This window comes from Apostichopus japonicus, chromosome 17, assembly GCF_037975245.1.
Source record: "Apostichopus japonicus isolate 1M-3 chromosome 17, ASM3797524v1, whole genome shotgun sequence".
Classification (NCBI taxonomy): domain Eukaryota; kingdom Metazoa; phylum Echinodermata; class Holothuroidea; order Aspidochirotida; family Stichopodidae; genus Apostichopus; species Apostichopus japonicus.
In genome coordinates, this window is record NC_092577.1 from 2954730 (window position 1) to 2968169 (window position 13440).

The following is a 13440-nucleotide window of genomic DNA, read 5'->3' on the forward strand; positions in this document are numbered from 1 at the left end:
ATGATAAATGAATGAATAATATTGATAATGAATAATGAATACAAATGGTGGCAACTCACATGCTTTCATTACACATGGAGGTAAGGAATGTAGACGATGTATGTCTTCTGTCATCAAATCATCATTCTTCTTGCTTTTCAAATTGTTACAATAGCTTTGCCATAACTGCATACCTGAAAGATCGTAGTGGTTAGTCGTCGGGCTGGAGTGATAGATTTTGTTTTCAGGGACCTTCACCTTCTCGTAACAGTAGCAGACCTGTCAAGAATTTCACAATTGTAGCTACCTGCTTAAAAAATGACAGTTCAGACTTGCATTTTGAGGTAGCAGCCCAGTAATATATGCTGATAACAAGCAGTAAACATGTGAACAGGACTTACGTTAGATACAGAAATTATGCCGATTCTTTGACTGATGGCTGCTTATCAACTCGCCATATCTTTATGGTTTGAATGTCTACTGGAAGAACATTGCAAGTGCTTGCTTTTTTTTTTTTTACCTACCCACTGGCAAAATGGTAAAACCTACTAGCATTTAGCTAGTATAGCCGGAATTTGAAGGCCTGGGTGATACATTGCTCAGCAATTTGGGGGGAAACTTTAACACTACATGTGCTGTAAAAATGCTCATTAAAGGCCATTGGGTCTTGGGTTTAGCTTTTTATAATGTAGGGCATGAGTGAAGTACATTTCCTGTTTATTTCAGTTGATCAGTTTCCCCTTCTTTATTTTGTCAATAGTTAGTAAAATATTGTTATTTATCAACCAGTGTGGCGTGTTTCTGTTTGAACAGTTTTAATGATAAACCTTATGTTACCCATGAAAAACTCTCTTAAAATATCCCATACATAACCATATAGGTCAAAGGTCTTACCTTTAGTGACTGCTCAAAATGTTTTTCACTGTTATGCCAAATTTTTCTACTGAAATTTGAACAGCTTTGTCCTTTACTTTAAATAGCCTATCACATTGATTGTATGGGTAACTAGGTGCCTAGGCTCAAGAAAAGTAGACATTTCTCATCACCTGGTTTCAACATGCTTTTGATTTGTAGCCTTACAAGCAAGATCAAATAGATAAATTGAGAACATAAAGCTGACATAAAAGGGACAAGTTCCTATCAATACATTTGGTTTGTTTGTAATCCAGCCTAACACATAAGTTATATGGAAACTTGTGTGCCTAAGCTCAACAAATGGAAATTCTCATCAGATTGTTTTCTATTGATGTAGCCTAACACATCAGTTAAATTGGAAATTGAGTGCCTAAGCTCATAACCCCAAAACTGCATATTGTTATTCTTTGCAGGTCAAGAAAGCTCAATTCAACAGCGACAGATTCGTACAAGAGTTCGGTTTAGCCATCAGCACAGATATGGTCCAAATAGAGGGCCGTGTCCTCCCTGTGCCAAAGATTCAGTACGGAGGCAAGGTAATTAGCTACTGAGAATCTGGCAAGTTGCCAAACTTTTCCCATTTTTTTCCATAGAAAGTTTCATCAGTCTCCTTTACCTTAGGTTCATGGATCTTGGTATTTAAATAATCGAATTCATTTCAGTTACAGGGGTTTTCTAAACATCAAGGCAAACACAGTTTCCCTTGTTCCCTTTCAACACCTTTCACAGTACTTTTGAGGTATTGCAGTACTTTTGTCGCAGAAGTTGAATCTGTAGCCTGGTGTCATAATGGCACGGATACTTTGATCGTTACTGTTACTTCGTTATACTTCGTTATACTTTGTTAAACTGTTACTTCGCCCAACGCCCCTGCCATTTTTCCTCATGCGCCACCATCACCAAGCAATCTTTCTCATTTTGTCTTCTTTCCGTGAGTCTCTGCAGAACAAGTTCCAAGCCGTACCACAGCAAGGAGTGTGGGATATGAGAGGCAAACAATTTCACACAGGCGTTGAAATCAAGATCTGGGCCATCGCTTGCTTCGCTGCTCAACATCAGTGCAAAGAAGATTCGCTTAGGTAATGAAACGTTGAAAATTCATGAAGAACAACTGTTTGTAGCGGGGCATCAATATCAAATAACTCCAAAATGTCATACTTACTGAGTGTGTTAGTCGAAATGGGAATGTGAATCATTGAACCAACAAACTCTTCCTAATTAAGTTTATTAAGCGGACTTAAAAATTTACAGGGAAATCAGTGGAAAATGTAGCTCGCGTCAGAAACACCTCTTACTAGTTCAAAGAACCTTGCAAAGAATACTTGTATGGATAAATATTATGTGAAGAAATAAAAAAAAATTAAAAATGAATGTGAATGTATGTCTGTATTTATGTATGTATTTATTGACATGCATTGATATATGTTTGTATTGTTGTGTACACATCTGTCGTACAGACACCCACCCATTTTACCGGCATATTTTAACCAGGGTTTGCCTTTTCTCCCCCCCCCACAGGAATTTTACTTCACAACTTCAGAAAATCTCAAACGATGCGGGCATGCCAATCATGGGCCAGCCTTGCTTCTGTAAGTATGCAGTCGGGGCAGACCAGGTAGAACCGATGTTCCGGCATCTCAAGAAGACGTACAAAGGCTTGCAGCTCATAGTCGTGGTGTTACCAGGCAAAACCCCAGTTTATGGTGAGGATTTTTGGAATGGTGAAGGGGAGGGTTGGAGGGCGGGGGGGAGTGGGTGTTGGCAGAGGAATACATGTGGGCTTTAAGGTGGCCTTTGTTGAGTTTGTTCCCAGATGTAAAACAAAGTGCACATTCTCATTCGGTCTGCAAGGAGAGCGTACATCGCTTTAGAAGGATAGAGAAATTGTCATGGAACGGTACCTTCTGACACCTTCTGTTGATGGTCCTCTCAAGTCAGTGCAGAAATCTCTTCTTTTTTTTGGGGGGGGGGGGGGTTTGTTAATCTTGTACATTATTCTTGTGCTTCAAATAGACACAAGCCTGATAACAAACCAATGTTTTTCGTTCCTAGCAAGATCTTTTTCTCTAAGGCAAACAGAAGCAAAAACAGATTAAGGACACATTGAAAACGAGACAGTTGGGCAGTCTGTTTGTAGGAAGACCTTTCTCACCTAAAGGTGTTTCATTTACTTGCTTTAATCTGTTTGTACTCTATTTAGTTGTCTGTCCATCTTTATTAATGTGTCCTAAATATGTTTTTGTTTCACTTCATCGTCGCAGAAGATCCTGCTAGGATCAAGCCTGCTAACTTAAACATCTATGCTTACTAGTTGGCTGATTGAGTGAAGCCGGTGGTGGTTGGAGGGGGGGGCATAGGGCAACTGGGGGGGACATGCAGGGTACTGTGTCCAATGTGTTTGTAGGTTTGATGACCCTTGGAAACCTGTATGAAGTTATTTATGTGTTCTTACATCTGATTGGGAGACTTACCAAAGCATTCACCTGTTGTAAGAAGAGTTTTACGTGAAAAATGTGAATAAGACCATAATACTTTGTCATCGTATCAGTGTTATAGAGGCCCTGATGTTTCTATCCTAGCAGGATCTTCTTCTTCAGAGGCATATTCTTATGCAAAACAAAGAAAGCATGTTTTAATTAGACAGATGGGACAGATAACTCAGTTTGGAACATTAAACAGTGAATAGAGTTAGTTAAACTATATCAAATAATGGGCAGAGAGTTGAAAAGAAGCATATAATGTGAGGGCCCTTTTCGTTTTATTGTCACTATATGGATAATATCTTATGGTGATGAATATTCATAAACAGGCCCTGGTTTCCAACTTTACAAAGAAATTGTAAACTGTTTTCTCTATCACCTTCATAATTTCTGACGTGAACATTTTCCTTTTTCCGCCCTTGCGTGCGTGCAGCCGAAGTTAAACGTGTAGGGGATACACTGCTCGGTGTTGCAACTCAATGCGTACAGGTCAAGAACGTTAACAGGACAACCGCGCAAACTCTCTCCAACCTTTGTCTCAAGATTAACGTCAAGTTGGGCGGGGTGAATAACATCCTGGCGCCCAGAGACCGACCTCAAGTCTTCAGACAGCCCGTCATCTTCCTCGGAGCCGACGTGACCCACCCCCCAGCCGGGGACGACAAGAAACCCTCCATAGCTGCGGTAAGTGTCATTGTCGACCCTCTGGGGTCATCCGTTGAAAATCCATCGATACTACTACTGGTGTTAACGCCCGTCGGCTCCCTGTCACAGATATCAAGATAGCATGTCAGCTCTGCTTCCCAACCAGGACATGTAGCCAGAAATTAGGAGGTAGCAAGTCCATGTATATGTATGTATATGTATATATTAGATCCTCTCGCGAAGAAACCTCATTGGCTTATCAAAGCCGCATGCTGACCGAAGTCAGTATCTGACATTCATATTTAACGTCCATGATTATGAATTGTTAATTGTCAACAATTCTGTAACTGGAGGACATAAATTAATCTGGGAGTGACTCGAACTGGGGACCTTATGATTGGAAGGCACCGGCGTTAACCACTGAGCTAACACTACAAGGCCATGTTATTGGCTTTGTTGTCAGATTCTTGCTTTTGAACATTAGTGCATCATGACACACAGAGACACCCACAAAGTAAGATCGTTTGTCCGTCGCACATTGTCATAGCAGAATGAACCTTTACAGTTATATCCCACATCACCGACTTTTTCCAATGTCTTATAATATTGGCCTGCATGGATTTAAATGTCGTAAACCAGAGACTAGCGATGGTGCACAAATTATGAAAGATTCTACTGGAGGTAATTTTTTGTATGCTGGCATCTTTTCTCACAGGTGGTTGGCAGCATGGACGCCCATCCAAGTCGTTACTGTGCGACCGTGAGAGTGCAACAGCATCGCCAGGAGATCATCGCAGAACTCAGCGAAATGGTGCGGGAGCTGCTGGTGAACTTCTATCGTACCACCCAGTTCAAACCAGCCAGAATCATCATGTACCGAGACGGTGTTAGTGAGGGACAGTTTCCACAGGTTAGTTTATTACTCTTGGTGTTAAGTATAATGTCAGCTGCCCCACTGAGGCTAAGACAGCTGCCCCACTGCCTGGCTAAAATCAGCTGCCCCACTGCCGGGCTGATGTACGCCCCACTGCCCGGATAAAGTCAGCTGCCCCACTGCCCGGCAGAAGGCCGCCCCACTGCCCGGCTAAAATCAGCTGCCCCATTGCCCAGCTAAAGTCAGCTGCCCCACTGCCCGGCTAAAGTCAGCTGCCCCACTGCCCCGCAGAGGGCTGCCCCACGGCCAGCCCGGCTGACTCAACTACACCTCCGCAACATGGAACTTCATGAACAGTGGGGCTATGGGCGTGGGCTTAAAACTATAACTGATCAAGATTTTGCCATATTTAAGTTCCCTAGGCTTCAGTCGGGGAAGACTGCACATGGAGCGGTTTCCCTTAATGGCAGGTGACTCTGTCCGTGTGCTTAGACAACGAGTGCACAGGGAAGTATTGTTACGTGCGAAGTAATCGCGCACCAGTCTTTTAACAGAGCAGAGTTGCTGTGGTGCACACTCGTCAGTCTGGTTTTCTCACGTTTCAAAATCCCACGTCGGCGACAGTCGAGTTGAATCGTGTCGGGTTCAAGTTGGGTAAGCTGTATTTGGGGTCGGAAGCTGCCACAACCTGGTAATTAAAATCTCAGTTATCTGATAGAACAGGGTATCTGGGAAACGTAGCTTGATTCTTTATTTCCAGCAATATTATACCAGAAATGTTACCAACTAAGCATAAATGCCAGTTGTTTGCAATGAAGGAATGCAACAGTACATTAAATTTGTTTGCCACACCTCTGCCCCCCCCCCCTCCCCACACACACACAAAATAATAATAATTCAGTTAAAGCACAGAATCTTTAAAAAAAATATATATATTTTATTTATTTATTTATTTTTTAATTATTATTTTTATAATAAAAAAATTATAAATTTTTAAATTTTGCTTTGCAAAGATTGGAGGAGACAATATTGTTAATCGTAATGCTTGATAACGTCATAGCTTCTCTCTTCCTCGACTCATCAGGTGCTACACCATGAACTACGAGCAATCCGCCACGCTTGCCTTCAACTGGAGGCCGGCTATCAGCCAGGAATTACCTTTATTGTCGTCCAGAAACGTCACCACACGAGACTCTTCTGTGCAGACAGAAAGGAGCAGGTAAGGGAATAACCGTCTTTGTAAGGAGGTTGTAGGATGCTTTCGAGACGACTGATGTTTCGTCGAGTCGTCTCAAACCTTTGAGGCTCGACATCGTTTGAATAATACAACACAGAAAAAGTTTCAAAGTTTTGTTTTACATAAGTTTGATTTTATTTCCAACGCGTGGTGTTTCGAAAAGTTGATGAGTCTCGTAGAGCATTCTCATTAATTTGGGATTTAATTTTCGATTGATAATAGTTGTATCAGTTTTTTTTCGGTACAAAATTATCTTTCCTCATGTATAGGCGCTTCCTTCCCTACCACCTCCTTTTCTACACCATCTCACCCTTGATCAATTTTGTTACTGCTACTCGATAAAACCATGAACTGAATAGTTCTGAACATGACTGGTTTCAAAGTTACAAAGCTAGGACGGCATTCTTAATTTTCCCTTTACATCCCCCCTCTCACCCCAGCCCCCCTCCCACCCTAGGACTGATATTTTACTGCTGTTTACAAACCATCCTAAAGAATCTAAAGATGGTCTGTTTTTTGAAGAAAACAACAGCAACACTTTTGCAATTTCTCTCCATGGCTTTTCTTCTCTGTAGATCGGTAAAAGTGGCAATATACCAGCCGGGACAACAGTGGACACTGGTATCACTCATCCAAGGGAGTTTGACTTCTACCTCTGCAGCCACGCTGGAATTCAGGTGAGGCATTCTTGTTTGTAGTCTGTTACTCCTCTGTGTAATCCAAGACAAGTTGTTCGACTTGATTACAGGATATGTCACTGTTTGGCACTCCTTATAGTACACTATTTCATGTTTAGTATGTATAGATGGACAGACAGACAAAGAGAGAGAGATAGATAGACCGACGGACAGATTGATAGGCAGACATAGATAGATAGACAGACAGATAGATAGATAGATAGACAGACATAGACAGGCCGGCCGGCCGACCGACCGACAGACAGAGAGACCGACCGACCGATAGACAGAGAGATAGATAGATAGACAGACATACAGATAGACAGAGGGATAGAGAGATGGATAGACAAACAGATAGACAGATAGATAGACAGACAGATAGACAGACAGAAAGACATACAGACACACAGATAGTGAAATAGACAGATAGACAGACATACAGACAAATTAAAAATTAATATTATCATGATACTTAAAGTTCTCTCATCACTTCACTTTCTTCTATCCGGTATATTGGTTCGCCATTGATTCGTAAAGTGAGCATGTTTTTTTATTTTTGAGATGATCTTTAAGTTTAGATAGTCGTTACGTTCAGGTCATCATCTGGTTGAGCCGATGGTACACATGTCAAAGAAATCACCTCTACCATGTTCTCTAACTGTTACTGGCATCACCATGTTTCTATGGTCATAAGTAGGTAATTTGAGTGGTAGTCACATGGTGTTAACTGGTGGTGCTACTGGTATATAAGTCAAGCATAATGACCCCGGACTAAGGTTACCAATTGTCCCTCACCATACAATGATATAAAAAAAAATGGGTATATTTGTGATGTCACCCTAAGGCATGGATAATGATTTCTTCTACCCAGGGCACCAGCCGTCCATCACATTACCACGTCCTGTGGGACGATAACGAGTTTTCAGCGGACGAGCTCCAGTGCCTGACCTACCAGCTATGTCACACCTACGTCAGGTGTACAAGAAGCGTTTCCATCCCCGCTCCGGCGTACTACGCCCACCTGGTCGCATTCCGAGCCCGCTACCATCTCGTCGAGAAGGACCACGACAGGGGTTACAACGGTGGTTCAGAGACCGGGTGAGTTCCTCTTTCCCAGCTCCCCGAGGCCGACACTTATGTATAATAATACAATTCTCGGACTATGTCGTCCAATACGACACGTAAACAGCAAACTGTATTAGCAACAAAATACACCGCCAACTAAAATCTGCCACTATGTAGCTCTCTCCTGTGAGTTTGAGAACGTCACTGTGGTGGCGCTATTCAAACTCAATTTTTGTCCGTTTCTCGTCGGTGTAACCTGTGTATTATTATAATATCTCAAAGCTTTGCCAAGATGGAGTGTTGGAATCCATGACATCAAAATTTGATTTAACAAGGGGTATGAACTTGGACATAAATGAGTCATATTGATTCAGTTTGTCAACTTTCAAATGGAATCTTAAAAAGAGTAACAATAATAATGATGCAAACTAATTTGAAAAGAATGGGAAAAAGGGGGAATTTGTCCAATTCCATGTCAAAATCCAAAATCAGTTGGACTGATAACTTTGAAATGATAGCAAACATTTTCCTTGGGTGGGGGTGGTGGGTGGATGGTCAGTTCTTTAATTCCTATATTTAGCATATGATGTCATCCAAATTGTTACAACATTCAATCTTGGCTTCAAGTTGCCATGGAAACATAATAATCTAAAACTGAGATATTTTATTGGCTTTAACTGTAACAATTAATTCGCCAAGCAAGCAGCATTTTTTTTAAGCTTAAATGTTAAACAGAAGGAGAAGAGAAAAGAAACATCTGTACGGCACTCCAGCATGACGAACTTGCTTCAAGTCAATTCTTCACTCAGTATGCACGAAAATGCCTGCATTACTCACACTGCCCGAATTGGGGCAAAAATTATTTTATTTTCTTTGCATGAAAGAAAAAATAACCAAGACTACTTTTTTTTTTTAACATCTAGTCATTTTCGTTTTTTTTATCTTATTTACTTTTCATTCGGTTCTTGCATGTAAAATAAATGCATTCCTCTTTGTTTGTGATCGATTTTTTTTTTTTTTTCGTTTTAGGTCGTTATTTCTTTCGTTTTTAGTTCTCGGAAAACAAAATAATTTAGTTTTTCAAAACTGAAACTAAATCCTTAATTATTTTCACGCAAAAAAAAATTTTGGTCTTAAAAGTGTTCTTTAAACTTACAACAAACTTAATGTAGAATTTAGAAGTAATTGGTACTAACCTGCAATTTTGTTAACGATGAGCATTAATTAAATTAATTGAAGGTGACAAAAAATCATGGTTTGGTGGGATAATAATTTCAGGGGACAGAGCTTAATTTTTACGATTTTTCTGAAACAGACCTAAATCTAATCACAAATCAAGGGGTTAATAACAATTGATTTTTTTTTTCTTGCTTCAATATTCAGGTCAACATGTTCTATTCTATTCTATATCCATTTTATGTTTCAAAGTTGAGGTAAATCAAGAATTTCTGCATGATTCTCCCGTTTTCGTAAAGTTGCCTCTTTGCAATCAACTTGGCCAACGATTCAATTACATTTTAGAGACAGATAAAAAATGGTCTGATTCCAATAACTTCATCTCTAATTATTTTCACTCTTCTGAACTTTCTGCAATTATGTTGTTGGTTTTGTTTGTAGTATATTTTTATTGCGATAAAAAGAGAATAAGAAAATCGCTCAATCCTGAATTACCTAGAGAAACAAAACTTTCATGAAATATTATAGCAAACAAGATTTTGATGTTTTGCATTTAATAAGGGATCGCTTGGGGTCGGTCGTCAGTGACATTTACCAAATATCTTTGTCTCGTTAGAAGCAACTGCAAAATCGTCTCTCCAAAGGTGGGGTCTGTCCGTTTCTATACCGAATGAAACAATTTAAGAGTCGTCTCGACAAATAATTCAGGAGGCAACGGGGAAAAAAAAATAACCAAATACTGCGATGGAGTAGGCTGGATTTTTTTTTGAATATATATATATATATATATTTTTTTTTCCAATGAATTTAGATGTAAATTATGTATGTTGGTTTAATTAATTGATTAAATTAATTAATTAATTGATAAATTACTGTATTGTTTTCTCATTAAACCCTGCAGCCATCAGTCTGGCAATAATAGCAAGTGAGTTTTTATTTTACATTGTCCGTCCACGCTCATGCATTTTTATCGCTTTGCTCTTCGGTCTTCTGTCTTCAATCACACACACTCTTCTCTCTCTCCCTCTCTCTTTTTCTTCTTGTTTTGATCTTTTATGTTTTTATATTTCTATAAACAGGCTGATTTTTGGATGCATGATCTCACATTCACATGTTTCTCATGAGGACTTGTTCCCAGTCTTGCCGTTATATGCCAAACATGTTTCGGTCTCGGTCTGCGCTTGAAGAAGACACTGCTATACAGGGGGTGGGGATGGGGTAGGGGGAGCCTCTAAATTATACAAATGTACTTTAAATTACAACAGAATGTATCTCTTTGTTTTGCTTTTCATCATTTTTGTAGAAATATTCTTTTCCTCCTTTGAGGGTCAATGATTGACAAAATTATGAAAGAAAAAAAAAAGACATTTTCAGTTATGACATTGATCCATGCACCTGTTGCCAGATGAAATATTGAACAAAGATATAAAAAAAAAAATTGTTTACTCTGGGATACAAAATTCTTCAAAGGATGTGGTTTTTTGGAAGAAAAAAAATTCATCAGGTTTGCTAAAGGAAATCAACTTCAGCCACTAGAAAATCCTGTAAAGACAAGCCAGAAAATTGTTTCATACCTTTGGGAAACAAAGTTCCGAGATGATGTGTGAATGTGTTTTCAGTAATCCTGAAATCTCTACCAGCTCTGTACTGTTGTCATGGGAACGGTTGTCATGGTTTCTCTTTTACACCTCCTTTTAACATGCTTTATTCAGATGCTTTGCTTTGCCTTTGATTGTGTTTGCTGTATAGTCCCTCCCACCTCCCTCACAAGAGTGGAATCTTTGTTTTCAGAACATTTTGGAACAGTAGAGACTTGGTCGGATGTAACAATGATTAATTTATTAGACGGTCGTTGTTGTTTTTTTTTTTATAGAAACAGGGTGAACATTTCAGTGGATTCTAGGGCAATTTTCTTTTCCTTCATCAGTAGGTAATAATAAAATAATAATAATAAAATATTTTTGTCCATAGTTATCAAAAGATGCCATGATGTTCTACAGTGGTTACATTCCACAGATTCCAGTTCATTCCGTTCCAGATTTCTACAACTCTGCACTATCGTGTGAGAGTTCCAAACTTCCAGGTCCAAATAAAAAAAAGGGGGGTCTTGTAAATTTGATCTGAATTATGATCCAAATTCTCCACATGATGGAGTGTTCATTTACAAGCCCCTTCCAATCCACTCCCCCTCCCCCCTTCCCACCCCAACAAACACATACCCCACAAAGGTGTTTCTAGGACTCTCTTGACTTTTGAAATTAGCTTGGGGGATTTGGGAATCTTTTCTTTCGATCTGAACATTTTCTTTTTCATATTTTCATGTTTTGTTCCAAAGAAATTTACTTTGAAAAGAGCAACATCTTTGTGTTTTCATCTGATTCTGTTACTTTATTTTGTTAAAGTTTTAAGGCTCATCATACTCTCTGCAGAAAGTGTTCAACAACAACAAAAAAACTTCCCTCAAGAACAGGACATTTTTGGAAAGATATACTGACGATTTAGTCCCAATTTGTGTCCCAAAATGGGTTTGAAATATTTACTTCAAGCCTCATAATGTAGTCCATTATAAATACAAACAAGTCATAAATACAAACAAGTCTGTTCCTATTACTATGCATTGGCACAATCTCTTTCCCCAAAAAAACCAAGGCCAAACTTTGGACCAAAAGATAAGTACATTCATATTCATCATTGTGTGATCAATTGAAACAATAGAAACTGAAACAATAGAAATTGACAATAGAAACTTTGTTTTGACCATCCAAACACATAATGAGGTTTCAACGAGAGGAAAAAACCGACTGAAACAGAAAAATACATATAAAGAAGGGCTTTCTCACTTAAATTTCAGTGAGGTCCTTCTGAAATGAGAACTGCAGACAATAAAACTTCATTCATTTCGTTCTAATCATATTTTTTTTCAAGCTAAAAGAATATTTCTTTCTTTCTTTCTTTGGTTTTCTGTTCTTCTTCCTTTTCTTTTCGTATTCTTAGTCTAGGCGTCTCTTCATTTAACTCTATCTTTGAACATTATCGACCGGAGAGTTTGATAATTTTTTTTAATTCATAATTCACTGTAAACATGTCAAAATGTTTGAATGAGCTCAAAGGTAGTATTCGGATCACAAGACGTGTAGCCTTTATATTTTAAATGCTTTATTTTGGTTTTTGTAAGAAATTTGTTATTTTTTGTGACCAAACCATTGAAGTATTGGCATATAATTGGATGCAGTCTAAGGGCTCTCCCTTCTGTCAGTTAACTAATTAATCCATTTGAAAGAAATTTAGTTTGCGGGTCAGTAAGATACTCCCAGCCTTGAGTATACCTTGATTTCTGGTCATCATTACCCCCCCCCCACCCCCTCACACGCCCTTCTCTATTATCTTTGCAATGTGTGGACCGCCTCCTTTTAAATTATTTAGATCCACGATCAGCCCCTTGTCTACAAACTGACCAAAGTTGCTGACCAAAACATTACCAGACATTTGCCAGAATTTTCTAATGTTGGAATTTGTTTGGGGTTTGTAAGAACAATAAAACAAGAAATGGAAAAGCTTTCAAGGGCCTGAGGGATAGGCAGGGATGGAGGGAGATTTATATCAGCTTATGGTTTTTAAATTTTTTTTGAGTAACTTCTTTAATGTTCATTTGGTTTGCTGTGGAGGTGAACTAATTGTATTTGCTCTTCTTAATCCCGGTCTAAGTTGACTAACAGATTTTTAAGAGTAATGGTGATTGGTGTAGCAACTTTTGAACCGGGGAAGAAACACATATACCTCTGGGGGTGAAGGCTTGGTACCCCCGATGCCCAGAAAAAAAGCAGGGGGATCACCCCCTCTTGATTACCCAAAGAGTGATTGATCAGGAAAATTATTCAACTGATAGACATTCAAACCTCTCCATGAATATGCAGTGGGTGATTGGTTGGCCAATCAATTGTCCACACCGTTGCTAGGAAATATCCAAAGGAATTGTGTCCTTCTGTTCATTTAAATGTACATTCTATAGGATAAATTATTAAAAACAAACAGAGCCTAACTTGGATAATCAGGTGTTTGGTTGTGTTATCATTTAAATAGGTATACTAAAAATCCTTATAATCTTGTGTTGGTCCATTGATTGACATTCATATTGCATGATGAATATGCATTGGGTGATTGATTGATCAGTGATAATGTCATCCAATCTGGCATAACCTTCTATTGATCGATTGATTGACATTCAAATCTTTTCATGGATATGCATTGGATGATTGATTGACCAGTGACATTATCATTACATCAGGTATATAATCTTCTATTGATCCATTGATTGACATTCAAACCTTACCATGAGTATGCAGAGGAGGATTCATTGATTGACTGATTAATTAATTAGCTATACCTTCGTTA

The 13440-nt window shown here is 38.9% G+C and overlaps 1 protein-coding gene across 5 annotated transcripts in view; it reads left to right on the forward strand.

Moving 5' to 3' along the window:
• The window catches only part of LOC139954805 (protein argonaute-2-like), a 42831-nt gene that overhangs the window by 27438 nt on the left and 1953 nt on the right, over nt 1-13440 (forward strand). For 3 of the 5 annotated variants that reach the window (XM_071954756.1, XM_071954757.1, XM_071954753.1), the window contains exons 12-20: nt 1308-1430; nt 1831-1973; nt 2413-2597; nt 3808-4058; nt 4735-4929; nt 5978-6112; nt 6706-6807; nt 7679-7905; nt 9950-9973. In XM_071954756.1, coding sequence (XP_071810857.1) covers nt 1308-1430; nt 1831-1973; nt 2413-2597; nt 3808-4058; nt 4735-4929; nt 5978-6112; nt 6706-6807; nt 7679-7905; nt 9950-9973 — 1385 coding nt within the window. The remainder of the gene's footprint in view (nt 1-1307; nt 1431-1830; nt 1974-2412; nt 2598-3807; nt 4059-4734; nt 4930-5977; nt 6113-6705; nt 6808-7678; nt 7906-9949; nt 9974-13440) is intronic. The other 2 variants (XM_071954754.1, XM_071954755.1) reach the window with 2 other exon arrangements.